The sequence below is a fragment of the Petromyzon marinus genome, chromosome 7 (assembly GCF_048934315.1).
Source record: "Petromyzon marinus isolate PM22_M1 ecotype Great Lakes invasive population chromosome 7, UKy_Petmar_22M1.pri1.0, whole genome shotgun sequence".
In the NCBI taxonomy this organism is placed as follows: Eukaryota; Metazoa; Chordata; class Hyperoartia; order Petromyzontiformes; family Petromyzontidae; genus Petromyzon; species Petromyzon marinus.
Window position 1 is genome coordinate 3,879,601 of NC_133673.1, and position 25,413 is coordinate 3,905,013.

At 42.9% G+C, this 25,413-nt stretch overlaps 1 protein-coding gene across 1 annotated transcript in view; it reads left to right on the top strand.

Moving 5' to 3' along the window:
• TMTC2 (transmembrane O-mannosyltransferase targeting cadherins 2) overlaps positions 1-25,413 on the top strand; it is a 322,742-nt gene that overhangs the window by 183,930 nt on the left and 113,399 nt on the right. The window contains exon 3 of the mRNA XM_032948785.2: positions 5,381-5,970. Coding sequence (XP_032804676.2) covers positions 5,381-5,970 — 590 coding nt within the window. The remainder of the gene's footprint in view (positions 1-5,380; positions 5,971-25,413) is intronic.

Genomic DNA, 25,413 nt, shown 5'->3' on the forward strand with positions numbered 1-25,413 from the left:
ACCTGCTTGTGTGCTGTGCTGACATTTATAGGTGCTCACTAACAGAACTTGCCGAATAGGCAATGTGGGGAGATCTCTATCTCTGTATGGTGTGCACGTGTTGTTTTATTTACGTGCACACGTGCAATCACGAGTGTGTGTTGCACGCTTATGTGGGTATTTGTACGTATACAAACATTGTGCATGTGTACCCATTTGTGAATGTGTGCATCGTGTACAATGATTTGTGTCCAATTGGTGAAAAGTGGAATACAATTGTGATTTTAACTTTGTGCCTTCGTTAGGTCAATCACTGTAAACCCAACAGGTCAAAGGAGTCAGCAATGGGGAGACAAGTGGTAGGGCATGACTTGCACCATGCCCAACCACTTTCGTTATTACCACCAGCACCTGCCCCAACAGTCTATAAAGCTAACGGGCATTGTGTGTGTGTGTGTGCGCTTGTGTGAGAACTGGGGAGATCGTGCATTATTCCCGAGTGGCTGAAGTAATAAAAATGTGCCTGTGAGAATGTTGACTCTACATTGCACCTAGAAAATAAATGATCCCAAAATGAGCCTGACAACTGCCTCAAGAACATGCAATAACAGTGTGCAGCCCTCTGCAAGTTGTATCACAGGATATCCAGGATAAACACATTTTTTTAAATTCACACAATTAAGCTCTATTTGCGAGTTTGTGAGTTTGTACGGCTGGCAAAGAGTAGACATTCTGGGACCAAGAGCAATGGTTAGGTCTGCATGGAACTCTGCAGCCTCACAGTTAAACAATACTTAAATTACTTTGAAAAACAAATGAAGATAGCCATGGTAAGCAAATTGTTATACTTCTATTTGTCATAAATACTTGTTGTAATTTTTACTGGTGATTTAAAAAAAACATTGTTTGGTGTATATGCATGACTGTCTGTTTACATATGTACGTGCGTATGGGGCCACGAATGGCAATGTGGTTAGCTCACAGCACCACGATCCTGCCGATCTGAATCCAAATTCTAGCCAAACACAACAGCAATGGAAAATTGGTTTATGAACGTGGCATGAGCCTCCTCTAAATCGACTCAGCCTGAAAGGATAATGTGCGGATATCAATATAGGAAAATCCAAGCGGATCAGGGCTTAATTCATAACCATGCATAATAATAACATTCCATATTAACCCTGCCTGGGCCTCCGCTATGTTGATTAAGCCTGAATGTACCTAATATAGTGTGTCGGCATCAAATTTGCAGAAGCAAATGTGGCCGAGCATGGGAATAGCCGCAGCACAGCATTGTGCATCATGCTGACCTTAATAGGCACTTGCCGACCTCACCAACCCACATTGTCCAGGGTGATGAAGACCAAACAAGCCCCACGACCGACAGCATTGGGAGGCCTTCATCCAGCAGTGGATAAAAACAAACCCTGAAAATTCAAATTTTACTACGAACAGCCCTGTGTGCGTGCGCGTGCATTCAGGTATACAGTGACAAATGTGCAATTGTGTGTGAGTGAGTGCCGTGAACTTTATTATTTATTATGATTAAAATAATGTCAGTTTGTTTATGACCGAGGCTCTGGCACAGGCCCCTTGTCTATGTCTTCCCACCACCGCACGCGGAGGAGGATGAGAATGTGACAGTGATCATCGGGTATCCTGCGTGTGCCCGACTGTCTTCATGTCCACACATTGCGACCACACTACAGTATTTACGGAACTGCCAGTTACTCCCCAACAGAATCCATCTCTGCCTCGTCCTTTACTGCTGCGTCCACGTCTTCCTCCGCTGGCAGCATTGCTTGCTCTTGGGAAGGTGGGGCTTCGTAACATTGGTGACGCCAATGCCACCGCAACAGCCAACACCCACAGCGTGTCGTGTTGGTCATTGGCTTGTTTGTGCATACATTACTGTTGGTGCAGTGTGTTTTGGCGAAGCATGGCATGGCACACCAATCAGGCACTGAATGTCCCATTGCAGCAGTTCCCTTCCCCTTAATATACATGCCACGTATCACTCGGCCGTGAAATTCCATTAATGTGATCCATTTTACGGGGCACATTGGAAATAATTGATTAAATGCAGATGAGTGAACATCCCGTTGTGCCCACCAGTTTGGAATATTTCACATCTGACTGGGTGACACTGCACTCTGGTGTTGTGTCCTCACAATGACATTAGGCTTCAGGCCTCCATATTTCTTCAGAACTCTGTGCACGAGAATACATTGCATAATGCATCCAGCATTATTACTACAGGGTAAACATGTATGTACGTATGTTGAACTTTTTTCAACGTATCCAACCGTGCTTATCGGAGGTGCTGGGAAGGACAACAGACTAAAAACAAAAAAAACATTTATAGAGAAATGAGTTTTCAATTTACATTTAAAAGCTTATAGCTTCAGTTCCTTCCTAATATTGGAAGGAAGAGCGTTCCAGACGGTCGCATCGGAAAGCGTGCGATGCAGTGACCATCTGTGTTCGATGGTTTGCTTCATGTATACTCTAAATTGCATTGCTTTAGGTACCTTAATACAGTATACTAATTTACCATTTCTAGAAAATCCCTGTCCACTGCAAAGAAGAGCCTTCACCACAATACATGCTTGTCAAAGATGTTACAGTTGTATTGTAGTGTTTGTTCATGTGCCTATACAATCCTTTACTTGTTTTACCTACAGGGCAAACTGCCATCATCATGATTCCGGTTGTTGCTGCACTTGCAGTCACATTACGTAGTCAGATTAAACACTAACTAATTCAATTATTGCAAAAATATGCGTATAATAATATTCGTTTTATCCATGTTGTTGACCAAATTATATATCTTTACTAGCTTCACTACCCGGCCTCGCCCGGGACTTGGATTCACGACGCCCGGCCGCCTTTGTCTCCCCAGTGGCGATGTTCATACACCACACCAGTGACTCGTTTGAGGCTGAGTCGACCTAGGGGAGGCCCAAGACCGGTTCAAATAATCGTCACCGGTGGTGACCGTGAGCGGGATTCGAATTCGGGTGGCCGGGTTTGTAGCGCAGTGCGCTAACCACTACACTACCGCTCCCCCACCACACACACACGCGCGCGTCCATAGGTACACATACACGTGCTTGCTGCAGACACACAACTTTCAGGGTGCGTACGGCAGTAATCGACTCAAATAATAAACCAATGCTGCGCGAAGAACTTTACCCGCGGAGGGTTGGGGGGGGTGACATCAGCAGGCACACTCCGTTAGGCTTCCGCACACGGGTCACATGACAGAGATGTGCCGTGCAAAACATATGCATTATTCCCCCCCCCCCAAAAAAAATAAATATACAAAAGTGTATTTTTATAATTTTTGCATGGTGTACAGTCTGGAAAGTACCCACATGGCAAATGTCAAGTTTGTTACATGTCAGGAAGTACGCCAAACATTTTAAACAGACAACACATTCACAAATTTCCCTTTTATATGTACAGATAAAAAAATATATTTGCTGCTGAATTCCAATATATAGATGATTTGTATAATGAGTAGAATCTTCATTGTGACCATCACACTGAGGCCACATTGAAATGTCCACATTGAGTTGTTGCTCTGGAGGCCTGGAGATCATCGATTGATGTTCAGTTGCCGGGTTGATGATGGCATTCATCGTGATTTCTCACATGACAGAGTGGGCCACGTGAAGGCTGCTGCCGTCTTCAACTCCAAATGTCCACATTGCACCGTGGAGTCCCCTTCCATGCTGATGGATGGGCACGTGTGCCGTGACCGTCAGTGAAATTGAAGTTTGCTCAGACGAGTGGCTTGAGGAGCGAGACTAAGAGTTCTTCTGGGTGAAGATTAAAGCCTCTGAACTTTGATATACCAAGTGCATTGCGCTTCAAAGCAACTGTTGTGTCTAGAAAAACAACTCGGTTCTATAAAAGTCAACCCTCATTTTCTTTGTCAAGCCACACACTTTTCCATCAACCAATGTGCTTCATTGATATTTCCATTTAAATTAAAAGTAATGTAATAATAAACAATATTTAACGAATCGGATGCTTTGTTCAATTGAGAACCCGGAGGTGGATATATTATATGCAGGATGTATTTAATACAATTATTTCGTACAAATTATTGCAAGCGTTTATGAAATAAAGAACATACACCCTTTTTAGAAAAGTATATACTGCAATAAGGAATACTGTGATGTAACTTAATGCAATGCATTTAATGTAATCCCACTATTTCGAGGCAATACCTTTGTGTTGGTATTGTTATAGCAATTGTAATCATGGCCCTGTAGGATACTTTTTCTGGTATTGGCGAGAACTGTCCTGTATGCCTGCAAGCATCTCCTAGGCTTAATGTTAGTGCGAAAGCTATTGTATATATATATTAAAAAATACAGTATTTTTCTTGCAATCGGTAAATTAGCAGCAATTTTGAAATGGGGGTGTATGTTGGGCATTTGCCCTCCACAACAATTACATCATCACCATTAACTTCTTTTTTACAAGCACGTTCTGAGCCTTGGACACGGAAATTATTCATGTATTAAAATTACGTGCAAACTCCATGTATATATACCTATTATTAATCGATAATTCAAAGAATTAATAAATATATTAATGTATTATTGCATTTAGCTGGTCGTAGCAGCTTCACTTTATTTTAAATGAACCAATTATATTTTCTCTGGGAGAATCCAAACATGATAAAGGTATTTGTAACATAGCTGCCATTCTCGAATAAGACTTGCCCAGTGGGGGAGAATAGTCTTCATATTTATCTATTCAAAGTTAAAGTATTAAGTGAAACTGACTAGTGTGTGTGCTGTGATTTCTGCACAGCATTACAATCCTGGCAGCCTGGCTTCAATTCATGGCCATGTATAATATCAGTGGCAAGTTGAATCTTAACCTTTCACGCAGCGCTTCTCGGTCGACTCATCCTTTAATGCATACCTCGTGGTTCAAAGGTGGCTGGGCTTTGAGTTGAATATGCAGTGAGCTAACCGTTACATCATGGCACCATCACAAAATGAGGGTGTTGATATATAAAAAAAAATACGATTGTACATGTACACCACAGCCAATGCCATCCCTAAGTGATTGTATTTGTATGTCTCTGGGTAGCGCATGACACTATGAACCCGGTGACCCATGTTCAATTCCCACTCATGGCTAATATCAATGAGAAATGTTCTTATAAATGATCGACTCAGCCTTAAATGAGCAGCTGGTGTGGTGTGTGTACACATCGGTATTGGGGAGACAAAAGCAGCCAGTTCACGGTGTTCGCCCCAATCTCCTCGTATGCCGTGCCAGCCTCAATAGGTGCTCGCTAACAGTATTTGCCCTGAACATATGCTGAAGGCTACACTGTGGTGGGACCTTTGTGGCTGTGTGCGTACGCCTGCAGGCCTGCTGTTCGCGGTGCACCCGGTGCACACGGAGGCCGTGGCCGGGGTGGTGGGCCGCGCCGACGTTGGCGCCGGCCTCTTCTTCCTGCTCTCGCTTCTGGCCTACGCGCGCTACTGCCGCGCCCGGGACGCGCAGCCCGACGGCGAACACCACCATCACCACAACGACCACCACGACCACCACCAGCACCACCAGCAGCACCACAACAACCAGCGCCACCACCGAACCAACGGAGTTCCACTGCCCCCCACGGGCTGCCGTGACCGTTCCCCCGTCACCGAAGCCGGAACTCAGGACGGCGCGGTCCCTTGCCGGGAGCGGCACACCAACGGGAACGCCCACGGGAGCCACGGGAACCACGCCGGCGCCGGGCTCGTTGGCGGTGGCGGCGGTGGCGGCGGCGGCGGCAGCCTGCGCAGGAGGAGGAGGTGGTGGCGCTGGGCATGGCTGGGCTGCAGCGTGCTGTGCGCCGTGAGCAGCATGCTGTGGAAGGAGCAGGGCGTGACGGTCCTGGCGGTGTGCGCCGTGTACGACGTGCTTGTGCACTCGCGCCTCGCCCTCGGCGAGCTGCTGCCACTCCTCCACAAGGTAATGGGCAGGTTAACCCGGCACACCTGCGTCTCTGTTGCGCGGATTCACGTGGCCTTGAAGCGCAACCGACCGAGCCTGGCACAAGCACCGCGCTGACGTTGCCGCCACTTATTGGCGAGTGGCGGCTGTTGTTGTTGTTGTTATTGTTGTGTGAGAGTTGAGTGTGGTGGTGGTGGTGGTGGTGTGAGAACCTTGAGGTTGGTAATGATAGTGGTGATGAAGACCATTATGATCCTGATGATGGTGTTGGGGGTGATGAAGGTGATGAGGGTGTTTTTTTTGTGATATGATAGCATTGAGTTTGGTGGTGGTGATGTGCTAGTGTTGAAGGTGGCGGTGGTGGTGATGAAGATGAGGTCGATGATGGTGGATTGTGATGATGGTTATATGGTGATGATAGTGATGAGTATAATGATGCTTTGATGAAGATGGTCAGGGATACAATGGTTCTTACAGCAGTGATGATTTTGGTCGTACTGATGGTGATGGTATATTGGCTGTGATGGTGTTGGGTAGTGGTGGTGGCAATGTGATGCTGGTGGCGGTGACATATTTTTGCAGAAAACTCACAAACCAGGTCTATTCTAATGAAACTAAGAATGTTTCAATGATCGATGGCATATCAAAACCACTCCATACTTATGTAAGAATAGGCTTTAGGCAAACATATACCATAATCCTAATATATGAGTGGAATTTTGTAATCTTCAAACTTAGAATTCCTGGTTTGAATCTCTGAGCCTCAGGCATTCCCTGCTGAATTTTAGGAATGTCACTTCAGTATTTTTATGTCAGTTCACACTCTGAAGTGTGAGCATAGAGTGAGGGAAAAAAGTATTTGATCCCCTGCTGATTTTGTACGTTTGCCCACTGACAAAGAAATGATCAGTCTATAATTTTAATGGTAGGTTTATTTGAACAGTGAGAGACAGAATAACAACAAAAAAATCCAGAAAAACGCATGTCAAAAATATTATAAATTGATTTGCATTTTAATGAGGGAAATAAGTATTTGACCCCCTCTCAATCAGAAAGATTTGTGGCTCCCAGGTGTCTTTTATACAGGTAACGAGCTGAGATTAGGAGCACACTCTTAAAGGGAGTGCTCCTAATCTCAGCTTGTTACCTGTATAAAAGGCACCTGTCCACAGAAGCAATCAATCAATCAGATTCCAAACTCTCCACCATGGCCAAGACAAAAGAGCTCTCCAAGGATGTCAGGGACAAGATTGTAGACCTACACAAGGCTGGAATGGGCTACAAGACCATTGCCAAGCATCTTGGTTAGAAGGTGACAAAAGTTGGTGCGATTATTCGCAAATGGTAGAAACATAAAAGAACTGTCAATCTCCCTCAGCCTGGGGCTTCATGCAAGATCTCACCTCGTGGAGTTGCAATGATCATGAGAACGGTGAGGAATCAGTCCAGAACGACACGGGAGGATCTTGTCAATGATCTCAAGGCAGCTGGGAGCATAATCACCATGAAAACAATTGGTAACACACTACGCCGTGAAGGACTGAAATCCTGCAGCGCCCACAAGGTCCCCCTGCTCAAGAAAGCACATATACATGCCTGTCTGAAGTTTGCAAATGAACATCTGAATGATTCAGAGGACAACTGGGTGAAAGGGTTGTGGTCAGATGAGACCAAAATAGAGCTCTTTGGCATCAACTCAACTTGCCGTGTTTGGAGGAGGAATGCTGCCTATGACCCCAAGAACACCATCCCCATCATCAAACATGGAGGTGGAAACATTATGCTTTGGGGGTGTTTTTCTGCTAAGGGGACAGGACAACTTCACCGCATCAAAGGGACGATGGACGGGGCCATGTACCGTCAAATCTGAGAACCTCCTTCCCTCAGCCAAGGCATTGAAAATGGGTCGTGGATGGGTATTCCAGCATGACAATGACCCAAAACACACGGCCAAGGCAACAAAGGAGTGGCTCAAGAAGAAGCACATTAAGGTCCTGGAGTGGCCTCGCTAGTCTCCAGACCTTAATCCATGCCTTCACTGTGATTGGCCTGAGAATATTCACCAAATAAACCTTCCTAAGCCCAACAAGGGCGAAACTGTTTTTATTAACATTATTAAATGTCGTCCAATGTTTTTGGAGTGTCCGCTGTATTTGTTTTCATAGTTTGAGCGATTAACGACGCTATGTCACTGACAAAGTATCGACAGCGGTGCGTTCAAAATTGAGCTCATATCAACAAAGGCGAGAGAAACATACAGATAGATGGTCAAACACCTCACTGTGCAGAGATCATCATCTGCCATTGTCTCTCGACTGTTGGGTGAAGGCCTCCCCACGTGGTGGCAATCCCTCTTGTTACCCCGATGCCACAATCCGTCTTGCTGCTGCAAGTGAACCGATCGTGTAGTCCCATCCCCATGGCGGATGTAATTCTGGAAACATTCTCTCCTTTAGCCCCTATTCTATCACCTGTCTTGTCCATTGGCCATGATTTATTTCAGCAATGTCACACCCGAGTGCACCTACTGTTGTTAATGGTCAGTAAAATTGATTTCCATTGTTCTTCAATCCATGCTCTTCACTTTCTGTCTTCCAGTGTAATTGCAAGGATATATCCTCGCTCGTCGTTCTGTTTTCTTTGTCAGTGTCTATGTTGCTGGTTCATATTTTCATAACTAATTGTATGCACTGATTGAACATTTTCTTCTTCAGGCACATTGGTTTGCTTCCATTCATTGTGAATATTAATCGAGCATGGAACGATTCATCACCTCCATCCTCTCTGAGTTTATGAATTGTCGCAATTTGTGTGCGTGATTTTTTGATTCGCGAATCACTTTTTGGTCTGACTTTTGCTGTCTGGTTTGTGTTGCTCTTCATTTCGTCTGTTCCATTTGGACAGTATCAGTCATTCCATCAGCATTGATTTAACATGACCAAAACATTTTCACATGGTAAATGCATGCACATTGCATGGATTGTTGCCATGAATGTCAATTTCAGTGCAAAAATAAGTTTTCGGCAAAACCATTGATGATTCACACTATTCATTACATGCCGAATTGAGTTTTTGCAGAAACTCTGCTTCAGTTTGTCGCTAAGCAATCTGTGCCCGCCCTCATTATCAATGTTGAATGGCAGCCTTGCTCAGTCTATTACTTGCACAGTGGTTCTCAATTATGTTTTTTGTTTGTTAATTTTCCACATGCTTATTTATGGCACTAAGTCAGACAATAACAATTTTGGAATTGAAAGGCAAACCAAGCATCAATTAGCCTTTCAAATTGGAGCGGCGTAATTAGCTGGCGTTCCTCTGGCGGCGGGTTGCACGCAGCAATGTGTCCACAGACTGATCTGTGAAGCATGCGTTGAGTATTGTGGCTAAAAGCAAATATAAGCGGATCTCCATTCTGCATCTCCACATGTAAATTGCACGTTTTTGTATTCAGTTCGCCTCTTGGCTTTCCAGACCAATATTATCCAGCAGCATTTGTTCACGCGTAGAAACTCTGAACCGGTTTTGACCTATATTCTTAGCTCTTTCGGTAAAGTCACGTTGAAGGGAAACAATAAAAGAATAAAATATATGTAAAACAAAAAAAATTTCTCACGACGTTTCGACCATAACACAAACGGTCATCATCAGGTGTGAAAAGCAACGGCAAGAAACATTTGAAAGAAGTGGTGGTCCGCATTTATTTATTTATTTTCGAACGTTGTTTTTACTTATTTATTTAAAAAAATACGTTTGCACCACGAGCAGCGATTTGGCAGTTTTTTAGAAGGACGAGTCCATCTATGTTCTGAAAAGAGGAGGGGGGAGACGAAAAATTAATGTATGCTGTCTGAAAGCCACCGTAAGCATGAACAATCAATTAAGACCTGAAATGGTTTATCAAATTCTTCCAATGATTGCTAAGCCAGAATCCATCTTCTCGGTTGAAATTGTCTCTGTGCTTGTATATGTGGATAGCCTCATGAACGAATCTCTCATGGTAGCCAGATGGCTTACAAAGAACCTCTGTCTTGGAGAAGTCAATGTCATGTGAGCCTACTGAATTATAACAATAATCTGCCACGGCCGAGGTGTTGGTCCTACCGTGTTTAAGGTCTGCTTTTTGTTCACGAATGTGGTCCGAGACATGGCGTTTGGTTTCTCCAATGTAACTACTACCACAGAGGCAACTTAGTTTGTAGACACCAGGGTACTGTATGTCCGGAATCACATCTTTTACAGACGGAACCAGATCACGGATTTTATGTAATGTGTTGAAACGGACCTGGATCTTGTGTTTATTCAAGATTTTGGAGATCTTTTTTTGTGATCCTCGCAATGTAGGGTAAAGTGATGGTTTTGAAAGGCTCCTCAAGAGGGTCCTTCTTCATGGTTTGAGTGATAGCTTTGCGGATTGTATAGTCGGAGTAACCATTAGCCTTAAGAGCTTGGTGTACGTGCTTGAGTTCACTGCCTATGTGTTCCTGGTCGGATATGCATTGGGCTCTATGGTACAGAGTCTTGCTGAGAGAATTCTTCTGTGATGGATGGTGGTGGGAATCCGGTTTCAGATAAGCATCCGTATGGGTAGCTTTCCTGTAGACAGAGTGGCTCATTGAACCATCAGGTCTCTTTTTTATTAGGACATCCAAAAATGGTAGCTTGCCATCTTTTTCAACTTCCATGGTAAATCTGATGGCTGGGTGTATGGAATTGATGTGGTCGAAGAATTGGTCTAGAGCAGGCCGGCCATGTGGCCAGATGACAAAAGTGTCATCCACATACCTCTTCCATAAGGTTGGGCGCAGAGTGGCAGTATAGATGGCGTCAGTCTCAAATTTCTCCATGAAAATGTTAGCTATAACCAGAGATAGGGGGGAGCCCATTGGGGTGCCCTCAGTTTGTTTGTAGAAAGTTCCATTCCAAGCGAAGTATGTATTGGTTAAGCAGTGTCTCACCAGGGGTGGTACCTCAGTGTTTAGTCCTTGATAAACCAAGTCTTCAATGATTGCGATGGTGTCAGGTACAGGAACTTTGGTGAATAAGGAAACTACATCAAAACTGACAAACAGGTCGTCTGGGGACAGGGAAATACCCTTGATTGTCGATACCAGGTGAGTAGAATTTTGTACTGCAGAGGTGGTTTTCCCAGTGAAAGGACACAGGATTTCAGACAAAAAACGAGCCAGTTTGTAGGTTGGGGAGTTGATAGTAGAGACGATGGGACGAAGGGGTGTATCTACTTTATGTATTTTGGTAAGCCATATAATCTTGGTGGCCTGGCAGCAGAAGGTTTCAACGAAAACTTTTTATATTGATCAATTAATGCGGTTGAATCAGAAATTATTTTGTTGGTTTGTGTGACGAGGCTGTTGGTGGGATCTCTTTTTATTTTTGTATAGCTACCATCGTCGAGTAATTCTTTAATTTTTTTGTTATATTCTATTTTATGCATGATGACAGTAGCATTGCCCTTGTCAGCTGAGAGGACTACAATGTCATCCCTCTTTTTTAATTTATATAATTCAAAACGCTCATCTTTGCTGAGGTTGCTAGCTGGCATCTTAGCATTTTTGAGGGTTGCAGCGATTTCAGATCTTGCTACGTCTGCAGCGATGTGACCCAGGCCCCTGAGAGCAACGTCTACTTGGGCAATGATATAATTAACTGGTATGTGTTTAGGTGTGACTGCAAAGTTTAGACCTTTAGCTAAAACGGATTTCAGACCATCTGAAATATAACTGTTACTGCGATTAATTACGACTTTGTTAACGTCTAGCTTTTTGGTGTGTGGGTCCGGTCTTTTGTTGAAGAGGAGGTTAAATTTGGAAATCAGGTTGTCCTTACATTTGGTCGACATAGTAGCAGCTGAAGAGGCAGTCATATTGTCTACATGTTCCCAATCCGATATGGACATTGTTGCCGTCAATGATAAGTGTGATTTGTAGAGTGTCTTGTCTAACTGATCTAGTTCGGTGCGTATAAGTCTGATTTTCTCTGAGATAAGAGCTAAGCTAGTTTTGAAAAGAATTTGTTTCGCATTAGAAGAAGTTACAGCAGCAGAGGTCAGTGTAAATGCGATTGGTATTACCCCAGAGTCGCGGCATCTCTTCAGAAAGGTGAGAGACTCGATCAGCTGAGCCTTCTTATCCCGGAGTTTGTTGAAGGATCTTAAAGTTATGTGGAAACCCTCCCCGTAGAGGCGGTAAAATTTTGATTTAAAGCTTTCGGTTTTGACCTGCTGGGTCTCATCAGCATCGTCAGGCTTGTTCAACAAATGCTTTCGGATTACCACATGGGATTGTCTGGATCACTTTGCTGACTGGCAAGAGCACTCTGCTAACGTGACTAAAAATATAAAAACCGGTCCACAGCTTGCAGAGTTGAACAAATGCTGCTTGATAATAATGGTCTGGAAAGCCGGTAGGTTTGATGTCCCTAAATATGTTTTTTTTTATTAATTTGTATAAATATCGAATGGATATCTGCTTACATTTGCTTTTACATGCATCCTTTCATTTGGTCTGTGTCCTTGTGCAGACACATACTGACAATTAACAAACCACTGCACGAGACGCCATCCACAGGTCTGTCCTCTTTGTCAAAGCTTAGCAGGCAGGTGAGTTGATAAGCAATTAGCTTAATTGCCTGAATGCACCCACTGCACACAACACACATAGGAGCCGTTTAATTAAATAATTCATCTTACAGAACGTGTCCGCGATGTTAAAGAGCTGAGACACCAAACTGTCTAGCTCAGTGTACAGGTATCCATTTCATGAATTAGCCTGCCCCCGAGACAAACTCCAACACAGGACTCGTCTGTAATGGCTTCATGAATTACCTGGGCAGTGCATCACTAGAAAATAAAATCACAGCACTTGACAAGGTTAGAGCGAATCAATCATGAGATGGCAAAATCTAAAATATTATTAGTTGCGAGCGGCGTGCATTGCAGTGGGAATGGCACAGCTATTTACGGCGCATTTATGTATCGTGTTGGGGGAAATTCTGTATATTCTCTGATTCGCTGTTTGCATGCAGATTGCACTCTTGTTTTAAGTGCACTGCAGTTAAATACCTGCAAAAACAGCAACTGTAAATATGCTCAGTGCGTCATAGCAGGGTGGGGTGAGGTGGAACTCCCACATACAGCAGCACACCAATGATTCGCAGTGATAGGGGGGGGTGGAGGGACCATATCGTGTGTCCTGTAATCCGTGGCGCACCGTGGAGGTCAGTTCTGTCATGCGCGAACATTTTTTTGTGCCGATGTGTGGTGTCCTGTTGGTTACGGGAGGGAGAAGCGGTGCTGTTGCATTAATTGCAGACGAGAGGGGATTCGTATGACACGTGGTTCCATTTATCTGCCATACATACCCAGATCATGAGATTACGAGTTTTTCTATGATCAATATGTCCCAAATGTGCCATATAGGTCTATGTTAAACTTTTTTTTGTTCTCCCGCTAAACACGTCAGCACAGATGGTCTATGCTGATGTAATAAAAAAAAGCTACATAAATAATGCAGTAACAATGATTACTATAAAACATCTCACTTGCGCATTTCCCTGCAGTTCCGTTCCTGCAACTCCGGGTTATCCCTGTCCACTTCTACGACTCGCAGATTGCGGACCCCGCGAAACATTTTTAGTCCGTTGAAATACTGGTGCAATGGGTTGCGAGTGGGACGAGCCACACGGGCTCCAGTAGTCTGCAAAAGATTCGCGGATAATGAGGTTGGCACGCCTCGCACGTTAATCCGCGGATGCCACTGATGCCACTGATGTGTGGCGTGCCACGGATTTTGGGAGGAATTGGCCCCTCCCAGAACGTTGCAGAATATCTGAGTGTGGGTTTTTCTAGTCCTGCTGTATTTGCACTCCTGCAATGATCCTCATATCATTCCCTTGGCAGTGTAATGGTAATCGGTCTTATCAGCAATTAATTATAATTTAGCCTGCGATATTGCTCTTGAGGCTCTATTGTTTATTCATTCCTTTGCATCAGTCTGAATTGCTTTGCAATTCCCCAGACCCTAAAACAATGTTCTATTAAATTTCGGATACTATTAAAGTGATTACGCACGGTAAATTAATACATGTGGTGGCGATCTGACTGAGAGTAATTGCAATGCTGAAGGGACATAACACACAAACACGTATGTAAACACACCTATGCCAGCCTATACTGTTGTTTTATTTAGAAAGATGTTTTGACTACAGCGGAAGTATTGCTTCGTTCAGTTGGAGGAACAGATGCAGCACGGTGTTTACAAAACAAATATATGTTTTACATGTTGGCCTTCCAATGTCAAAACCATTCACACCATTGAATATTGACTTCCCACAAGTGGTACTCATGTTATGGGCCCTGAAAAAATTACGAGCTAAGTAAACCCCTAACTGAGATTTTAGCTCAGCTGGATACAGATACAAGGTTAGATAATGTGTACGTTTAGAGTGTGTGGCGGAGGCTTGATGACAAATCACACATTGAGCCTGGGCATTCATATTTCACAAGGCAGGCATGAGTAATGAGAGTTTGAAAGAATATGTTTCCAGTGACTTAAGTTTAATTACTGGTGATGAGCATCAATGGCAAGTGGTATCTGGAACTATCATGGTCATATCTTGACTTGTTATTTTTAGTTATTTTTAGTTATTTTCTTTGAACCTATCTACGTGACTTTACCGAAAGACCCAAATAATATCATGGTCATTTCATCCTTAAATTTCTTTTATCCTTGAAAATTGCATTTCATCCTTGAAAGTTTAACGACACTAGGCATCCTTGAAAATGAATTTCTGGTGCATTGTATTTCATATCATAACTTGGGTGGGGAAATGGTCTGTCGTGCATGGTTCCAGCCACACTGCACCTTTGTGTGCTGTACTCGTCTTAGCAGGTGTTTGTTAACAGTACCCTGCATCGTGCTCTCTAAAGCTAAAAGCATTTCTGTGTAGCTGTGCAAATGGTCATATTCACTGAGCTGCAAAAATAACACATGCTGTTATGAGCGATCGCATTGCAGCAATAACTTCCAAATCAAACCTTAATTACATTTTTTTTATTCGTGAACCGTTTTTGAAATTGAAAGCTATACTACTTCACTTTGAACATGTTCAACTAGTACTGGCATTCATTTTCCACATTTTATTGTGAATTTATGGTAAAATATCAATCCCTAAAAAAACATGTCTCAAGGATTTTTTTAAAGTGGTAAAATCCAAAAAATGACTCGTTAAGAATATTTCTCAAAGGCCAATCGATGAACATTGCTCCACTGTTGTTACTCCTCAGTGTCTACTGTTATATATCCAGCCAATAATTTTACACACTATAGGATAATACGGCTGAGAAAATTGAAATGTGTTCATAGTTTGCCTGATTAAATACATGCCTCTGAAAAGCACTCGTATTGAATGCCAGAAGGCTGGTGGACCAAAACTTTAATTGTTTTTTTTTTTCTGGGCAGTGAAACAAACTAATGTTTCATATTCTTGGTTCTTTCGCTAAAGTCACGTAGAAGGGAAACAATAAAATAATAAAAATATAAAACAATAAAATTCTCACGACGTTTCGACTGCAACACAAGCAATCATCATCAGGTGTAAAAAAAAACCACAACAAGAAAATTTGAAAATTTTTTTTTTTAAATTGTTTCCCTTCTACGTGACTTTACCGAAAGAACCAAGAATATGAATCCCTGCAGTCACGAAAGCTTTAAATAAAAAAAAAACCTTATTTTCTTTATTTATAATGTACTACACACAATTCATGAAGACAGCAGAAATATTTATTCTTGGGTCTTTCGGTAAAGTCACGTAGATAGGTTCAACGCACGCGATCAAAACGTTGTAGTTTCGATCGCAACATAAGCGATCGAAACGTCGTAGTTTTCTGTTGTTTTTGATTATTTTCTTTGAACCGATCTCCGTGACTTTAACGAAAGACCCAAGAATATTAATTCTTGCAGTCACGAAAGCTTTAAGTCAAGATTTGACAGCAGAAATATTTTGTTAGCAAAAAATATGCGTTTGTTAGTTGAGTACCTTTCCAACTGTCATGCAACATGCATTTGTTTCAAAACCCCCAGTAAAATATTCAGTTAATCGGTAAGGAATCTGGGATTTTTTTCACGAAAATAAGTGATTATAATGACAACTACAACAACAAAAACGAATAACTCTTCACACAATTTTATTGCGTTCCCAATAAACATACTGTTTATTCCAATTTATGGGTACTTCCAAGAGCAATAACCCTGGCTCTGCATATTGGGTGTCTAAAGCTAGACAATTGGTGATCACACACTGATTGACAATAGTTTGTATGCCATCAATGAATGATCTCATCGCCATCTATGTTATATAGATTCTTCCATGGTTGTGGCTCTTCCGTGCATGACGAAATACCCAAAAGTGCTGGTGATATTTTATGAGCACTCCTTAAACTATGGAACATGCATCCTTACCATTACTTTCCTGATGCATGGCAACCTCAAACTGTTTACAACCAGTGATATTAACAAGCTGGTGTTTCATCTAAATGTTTCTCCATAAGCAACAGCGTGCTCATAGCAAAGGGTCTTTAGATAATGGGTTGACAGACCAGTCTATTCTCGTGGCTATCATTGTTGTAGATAACCATCTGAATGTCATGCGCCGATCTTCATGGAAATTCAAGTAGTTGTTTTTTTTGTCTCCTTAGCTTCCCATTCTTTACCTATGATGTACACCGTACATTGTGAATTGAAATTTGAAAAGTATCCCTGTCCAAGTGACAGCAGGGCAGTGCTTATTGACACTGGTGGCTCTGGGGAGTTGTTGGAAATTCCACACTCCTATATCGCAGCCAATGTCAAGGATCAGTCTAATTTATTTAGGACAACAATTATTTACTTCCCATTTGTTGCGCCACAGTGCCACTTTCCTGGATTGTGGAGAATTTTAAAGGGATATATATTTTTAATATAATAAAAATGTTTGTAATTTTTTCTAGACACGTCATACGGCGGTGTTTTGAAACAGGTTCGTTCGTGCACGATTTAAGTGCACGAATCGGCAGCACTCGCCGTTCCATCCCGTGAGGGATATATTTGGAGCAGAATCTCTTAACTTGGCCTTGAAGCACAGACACGAGGCTTCAGTCGTGATTGGCGACGGCGTCGTTCGTATTTACTCGCTCAGAGTTGTTTGTTTCATACTGCGGCATGCAAGGCTGGCAGAGTCATGGATTACCCGTCGCTTATGTTTACAAACAGTCCGAGCACCCATCTTCATTTGTATTCCTGGGATTGCTGAATCTTTGAAGGCTGGCTTGAAAACCGCAGCGAATAGATGTGATCCCTCTCCCCAGTATAGGCAGTAATAGCGTTTTAATTTTTTTGTATTGTTTTGAAGTGGCTTGAAAATAACGTTATTCCAAGGGATGCTGCCAATGTCTAATGGTTAGTGCAATGGTTGGTGCAATGGTTGGTGCAATGGTTGGTGCAATGGTTGGTGCAATGGTTAGTGCAATGGTTGGTGCAATGGAGAGGTTGCCAGTTCGACCTCCTGGCATGGAAGTTGAAACAATGGTCTGGTTTTTCCAACCCCCCCCCCCCGTCTTTATCCACCCAGCAGTATGGATGCCCTGCTGTTAAACTCTACAAAACTAAACTCTCTTTTTATTTGAAGTTTTTGTGACTGCAGGAATTACTCTTTGGTTCTTTCGGTAAAGTCACGTAGAAAGAAAATAAAATAAATAATATAATACGCCGTTTAGATTGCACCAGGTATGAATGAATGAGAAAACAAACCTAGTAAGCTTAGAAATGTAACGCAATGCAACACAGAGAGTCGGCTAACACAACAGTTAACACTTTACCTGGTTGATTGCATTCTTCCAAAGATTGATAAATTTGAGAGAGATAAAAAACACACAGACACGGAGACACATAGAGAGACACACAAGCAGAGAGAGTCACACACAGAGACACAGAGAGAGAGACACACAAGCAGAGACACACAGAGAAACAACGACTCTGTGACGGGGCATTATATAGAGGGGGGAGGTGTGGCAGAGAAATTAGCATGTCAATGAGAGCGGCCGGAGGAGAGAAATTGGACCTTGACAAAACAGTAAAAATTTAGCGGCCGGAGGAGAGAAATTTAAACTTGACAAACCTGGTAAAAAATTTAGAGCGAGAATTAGGAAGTTTGAGAAACCAAACCTCGTAAACTTAGACATGTAATGCAATGCAACACAGAGAGTCGGCTAACACAACAGCTAACCGAGTCTCTGTGTTGTATTGCATTACATTTCTATGTTTACTAGGTTTGTTTTCTCGTTCATTCATACCTGATGACAGTTGCTTGTGTTGCAATCGAAACGTCGTATTCTATTATTTATTTTATTTTATTTCTACGTGACTTTACCGAAAGAACCAAAGAGTGAAGTCTTTTTGTTTTACCAGGTAAGGCCCACTGAACTATATAGCTGTTTTTCAGAAGCGACCTTGTCACAAATGATAGCTCAACAAAGTGGCTCATCGTGTCGAATTGTATAGCAGCCAAATACTCGAAACGCATGTTTCTAAATGTGGAGGGAAAAACCAGAGTGGAAAATCCACGCGACCGCAGGGAGAACACGCAAACTCCAAATATACAGCATGCATCAGGGTCGGGATCGAACCCACGACCTCCTGTGGACCAGACGAGGTAGTTAACATCTCATAGCCACCGTGGTGATGATGAGAGAGAGAGAGCATACCAACTCCAAATATACAGCATGCATCAGGGTCGGGATCGAACCCACGACCTCCTGTGGACCAGACGAGGTAGTTAGCACCTCGTCACCGTGGCGCCCGATCAGCAGGACTTGTGTGGTGAGGTATCGAGTGTGGCTACTCTCACCTCTTCCAAGACGTTTGGCCAGCATGGAAGAGTAGGCCAAATGCCTCCTAGAGCTCCCCACAGTGTGGAGGCTCTTCTGCCAGCAGTGGTGTGAGCAAGGAATCACAAAGCTGGACCTTAACCTCCACACTAACTATGAGATGGATGTCACATACAGGGCCATGACATAAATTGGGACCCCAGAACATGTTTACAAAATGATAGTTTACTGGAGGAAGTGTGAATATTGGATACACATGCCATGATACCTTTTTCTTCAGGTCAGGCCTGACTATTACAATTGCTCACGTGAAATTCCTATTGGTGTCGAAGAGACGGGCATTAGTGCTTCTCATTCTCACAGGAGGCCTGTTTATAATACCAGGTTACCTTCCGTTTTTTTGTTCCCCTCAAGAGCCATGTAATAATTATGGAATTTATTGCCATTACTACTGATTACATAATTTTAAAGGGCAGTGAAATCAGGCAACCATTTAAAACTTACATAATACTTGTCATTAGTATCTATGTTTAGTCATGTCCTCATTTATAGTTTTAATAGAAAGTGCAATTTGATTGCCTCTCATTAAGTTTACATAATTAAACAGTGCTATGCCATTCCACGTCAACAGGTGCTATCAAATAAACCATGGTGATTTTTTGCTCATAACATTAGAGATATGTCAGAGTCTCAAGGCTTCTCACTAAACGTGTCCCAGTTGTGCTATCAGCGTGATCATTAGGTGATGAGAGTGCTTTCACATCTTCCCACAAACAAGCAGAGTGCTGCATCATCACTGCAGAGAATGTGGTCCCAGAAGACAATGCAATCAAATGTATCCTGCAGGCGTGTTAATGTAACTTCCTCACTCTAGACAGTGCTGCTTCATTCTTCATGCAAGAGGTGGGTGGTTGAATGTCAGTCATCTGACACTTATCAATTATACATTTTATCTAGAGGAGTTGGGGATAGAAAAACAAAGCAATTAAAAGTAAAAAAAAATGTTTTGTGCTATCATTGATGGCTGTGCTGAGACTTTTGAAAACACTGCATGTTCAGGATAACATTTAAGGCCCTGAATCAGCATTGGAACAAACTCAAACTTACCACCATTGCCATATAGTGGAAAATGCAACTGTGGGCTAAAGTTGTGGACGATGTTTTTTTCCAGATTTCAGAGAGAAGGAAAAGTAAGAATATAATGTATCTTGTCCAAAATTAAGAATATAGTTGAATTGCAGGTGGCTGGTTCGGTATGAACCCAGCATCTTGGCAATTTTGGCTCAATGCTCGCACCATGAGGATTTAGCTCTCTCAGCCACTTGACCACCTCGCGTTAAAGCTTTCACTGTAAATTAGAATCTTATCGAACAGTAGACTGATTACAATAATGATTGGGGTGAGTACCAGTGGAAAGAAAGTGCTGTGTTCCATCCAAGTGCCTGCTAGAAAATGAAGCTGCGATAGCATAGTGTTTTCATGATAAATTTACGTGTTCTAAATTGCTCAATGGAAGCCAATGAGCCTCAGCAAAGAGCTCTGGAGCCGCACACATAACTCAGTAAATGTCACGTGGATGTTCCAGAGCAGACGGTAGAAGAAATTGCACATCAGCTTGTGTTATATTATTTTTACCACTGCAATTCAGCCCCTTTCACATCTTCCTCCAAAGGTTCTGGTCTCATTCCATGTAAGGTCACAGCAGGCAGCACCAGACATGATTCCACCCAAGTCTCTTTTTTTTTTATTCCATAAGCAGAGGATGCCATTGGAAAATGCACGTGGCGCATAGCCTCGGGTTACAGAAAGCATTTTCTTTCTTTGTTTTAGCTGGCACATGCCATGAGTTCCGTAATCTTTGCAATTCCCCATTGGCTGCAACTGCTAACCACTCCTATTGTTACTCTTAACTGTTTTTATTGGAAACGGTTCTGATTAAATCATCTGCAAAATACCCATACCTCCTTGAAAAAGCACTATCATCATCCGATTCATTATGCGCTTTTGCAGGGAGAGCACATAAACCTGACTGGTTATGCCTCGTGTTATTACACCTATCAGGACCGTTTTCCTCACATTGCATATGACTGTTGCTTTAATGGTTCTAAGATTCTACAAGCAGCAGGAATATAACTGTGTAATAAAAATATATTTATATCATGTAGCTCACTTCTCCAGCCCCTATACACATCCCCCCCCCAATCCATCGTGATCATTTGCTATTGCAGATTAAATAAGGTTTGTGGGAAAAGATGAAAATGTGATATTGATTAGATTATTTTTTTTAAGATGGGGCCATACTCTTTAACCTATTGGTGGGTATGGCCGCATGTACTAAAAGTATTCATTGTGTATAAGAACATGGTACCGAAAACTTCACTTCATTATAAGTGCACAGTAGGTTTTGTACAATTACAGTTAAAGGGCTTCATGGATATTATCAGCGCCCATGAATTTAGAGCAAGCGCAAATTGGACTGCATATATTGTATTTCATTGTCACGTTGATATGAGATTTTCTCAAAGTATTCTTATCAGACGAAGAACCGCTTCTATAATTCCCCCCTAGTAAGTGGCAGCTCGTCTAATGGTGATGGAAGAGGCATTACAGATCTCATTTTGGTGTCGCTTCGATAGTCCTCTCTTAACTCCAGAAGGTGCTCCTTCATATTCTGTACAGTGTAATAATCAAATGTGTGAAATTAATCCATACTTTTTATACATTTTAGCTGTTAGAGTTTGAATAGGTCGATTCAAGGAAAAGGTTTCACATGTTAGTTTGTGGGTAGGCATTCTCTTGTCACCTGTCTTTTTTTCAAAGGCTTCATCATTGGCAGCTGATTTATGCCCAGAAGCGCAACAGTGTTGGTACCGGGTTCTGATGCAGGCATAATGAGACTTCCCATCCACTCCATATGCCATATTTCTGATTATGAGATACTGTAGGAAGGTTAATGGGACAACATAGTCAGGGTCAGATGATTTAAAGTTCATAACCCTCTCCAGGGTCGACTCTCCCATGATCTCGGCAGGACTGATACAATTAGTACTACTCTGCAGATAATCAACAGTGGTTGTCCTATGGATAAAATGGGGTGACTGCCAAGACCACCTCCTCTATTGTGTCTTTAATGTGGAACTCCCTCCACGTGACTGTCTGTGCTGCTGAATCTCTACCCCTGTCCAGTGTCAATAATTTACTCTTCTCCTCTGCTTGTGATGAACTCTTCTATTAAAAAAGGGCCAGAAACATAGGTGTGTATGTATTTATACCAGAGATGAGTTTCAGATTTTAAAGGACAATTTCGGATCCTTTTCTGCTCATAAGATACTTGACATAATGAACTACTGTTATGTAAACTCTATTCATGCTCACAAGAGTGGTTTAAATGTCTCTTCGCCAACACGTACATTGTGGCGTTTGACTTTGTACGTATACTATGGTAACATCGGGCTGCTTTGCATTGGGATACCTTCTGAAGATGACAAGTGTTCACTGCATAATACATGTTCACAATTTAATGAGGTAATGATTAATGCATTAATCATAACGCATTGTAGTTTTATTTAATAGGCCCACAACTGTCAACTCGGAGAGCGTCACCTTGTTGCTGTTCTGCACCAGAATAATTATAGATAAGAGCCATGCAGGCTAATAATATTTTTTTTTTACATTTAACTTTAGAAGTGTATATATTTAGATTTAAAACTTTCGTGATTGCAGGAATTCATATTCTTCGATCTTTCGGTAAAGTCACGTAGATAGAAGACAAAAATCAAAGTTAAAAACAAATAAACCCACGACGTTTCGATCGCAACACAAGCGGCCTTCTTCAGGTGGAGAGAAAAGAGGGGGCAAGCCTCCAAATGCAGCTGCTTATCGGGGCTCCAGAGTCAGTGGCCGGGGGAAGGGGCTGCGCGAGAGACAGGGGGAGCGAGAGGGGGTGGGGCAGAGATAGGAATGGGGATAACAGAGCTGAAAGGAATGGTGATACACACTCCAGAGTGAGTGGGCGGGGGAAAGGGCTGCGAGAGAGAGGGGGTGGGGGGGAGGAGAGAGGGGTAGAGATGGGAGGAGGGAGGAATGGCACCTCGGTACAGCCATCAGAAAATGGGGGGGGGGGGGGTGGAGAAAAAAGAATGGGGCAGAGACAGGGGGAGAGAGAGGGGGGTGGAGCAGAGATAGGGGGAGGGGTAGAGATGGGAGTGAGGGGGGGAATTGCACCTCACCACACCCATCCACCCTACTAACTGTAGAGATTGACAAGGAAACGCAAATTCAAATCATGACCTAAAGTGGTTGATGACATCTTTCCAATGATTGCTGAGTTTAAAACCATCTTCTCGGTTGAAATTGTGTTTGTGTCTGTATATATCGATGGCTTCGTGAACGAATCTTTGTTGATAGCCAGTCGGCTTGCAAAATACCATCGTTTTAGAGAAATCAATTTAATGTGATCCAGCCGCATTAAAGTAATGGTCAGCTACGGTAGAAGTATTGGTCCTGCCATGTTTAAGATCTGCCTTATGTTCACGAACACGGTCCAAGACATGTCGTTTGGTTTCCCCAACGTAACTGCTGCCGCAGGTATAGCTTAGTTTGTAGACGCCGGGATATGGCATGTCAGGGATCTTGTCCTTCACAGATGGGATCAGGTCACGAATTTTGTGTACTGTGTTAAATCGGACCTGGATCTTATGTTCGTTCAAGATTTTGGAAATCTTTTTGGTTATCCCTGCTTGTTAGGCAAGGTGATGGATCTTCAGATGGCTCCTTCCTCACGGTTGGGTTGATGGCTTTGTGGATTGTGTAATCAGAATATCCATTCACCTTAAGAGCCTGTTGTACGTGTTTGAGTTCACTGGTCAGGTGTTCATGGTCGGAGATACATTGAGCTTCATGGTGTGGCGTTTTGATGAGGGCATTCTTCTGGGATGGATGGTGGTGGGAATCAGGTTTTAGGTCGGCGTCAGTATGGGTTACTTTCCTGTAGACAGAGTGGCTCATTGAGCCATCTGGTCTCTTTTTGATTAAGACATCCAAGAAAGGGAGCATGCCATCCTTTTATACCTCCATGGTGAATTTGATTGCTGGGTGAATGGAATTGATGTGGTTGAGAAATTGTTTCAGAGCCGGTCGGCCATGTGGCCAGATGACAAACGTGTCATCCACGTACCTCTTCCAAAAGGACGGGTGTAGAGTGGATCCCTGGATGGCGTCCGTCTCAAATTTTTCCGTGAAAATATTGGCCACAACCGGAGATAAGGGAGAACCCATTGGAGTTCCCTCAGTTCGTTTGTAGAATGTTACATTCCAAGTTAAGTATGTATTGGTGAGGCCGTGTTTCACCAGGGCTGGTACATCAGCATTCAGTCCTTGTTGGACCAAATCTTTAATTATTGCAATGGTATCTGGCACAGGAACCTTGTTGAACAGCGAAACTGCATTGAAACTAACGAGCAAATCACCTGGGGACAGTGAGATGTCTTTAATTGACGCTACCAGGTGCGCTGAGTTAATAACAGCAGTTACATTGGGGAAACCAAACGACATGTCTCGGACCGTGTTCGTGAACACAAGGCAGATCTGAAACACGGCAGGACCGATACTTCTGCCGTAGCTGACCATTTCTTTAATGCGGCTGGCTCACATGAAATTGATTTCTCTAAGACGATGGTACTTTGCAAGCCGACTGGCTATCAACAAAGATTCGTTCACGAAGCCATCCATATATACAGACACAGACGCAATTTCAACCGAGACGACGGTTTAAAACTCAGCAATCATTGGAAAGATGTCATCAACCACTTTGGGTCATGATTTGAATTTGTGTTTCCTTGTCAACCTCTACCGTCAGCAGTGTGGATGGGCATAGCGAGGTGCAATCCCCCCCCTCCCACCTCTACCCCACCCCTGTCTCTGACCAACCCCCTCTCTCTCCCCCTGTCTTTGCCCTATTCTTTTTTCTCCCCCCCCCCCCCCATTTTCTGATGGGTGTACCGAGACGCAATTCCTCCCTCCCATCTCTACCCCCCCCCTGCCCCACCCCCTCTCTCTCCCCCTGTCTCTCTCGCAGCCCTTTCCCATGCCCACTCACTGTGGAGCCCTTATAAGCAGCTGCATTTTACAGCTTGCCCCCTCTTCTCTCCACCTGAAAAAGGCCGCTTGTGTAGCGATCGAAACGTCGTGGGTTTTTTGCTTTTAATTTAGATTTTTGTTTTCTATCTACGTGACTACCGTGACTACCGAAAGAACTAACAATACGTGTGTATATTAATGCTTGTATATCAATGTTCAGTATGACTTTTGCAAACATTAAAGGAAAGTACATCCATCATCATGTAACATTATTAGCATCTGTAAAATTATGCTGGTGTAACTCTGCATTGAGATAGGCGTCAAAAAGCTCATACATCGGGTTAAGAAAATGTCATATGGTGGTAGTCTGAGAAGTTAAATTAAACATGTTAAAGTCGTGCTGCAATTTAATGGTTACAATGATGCACAAATCAACAGGGCATTGAATGCCAACACCAAATCAAATAACACCAGCATTGAAACTGACCAAGTAATTAAAACTATAA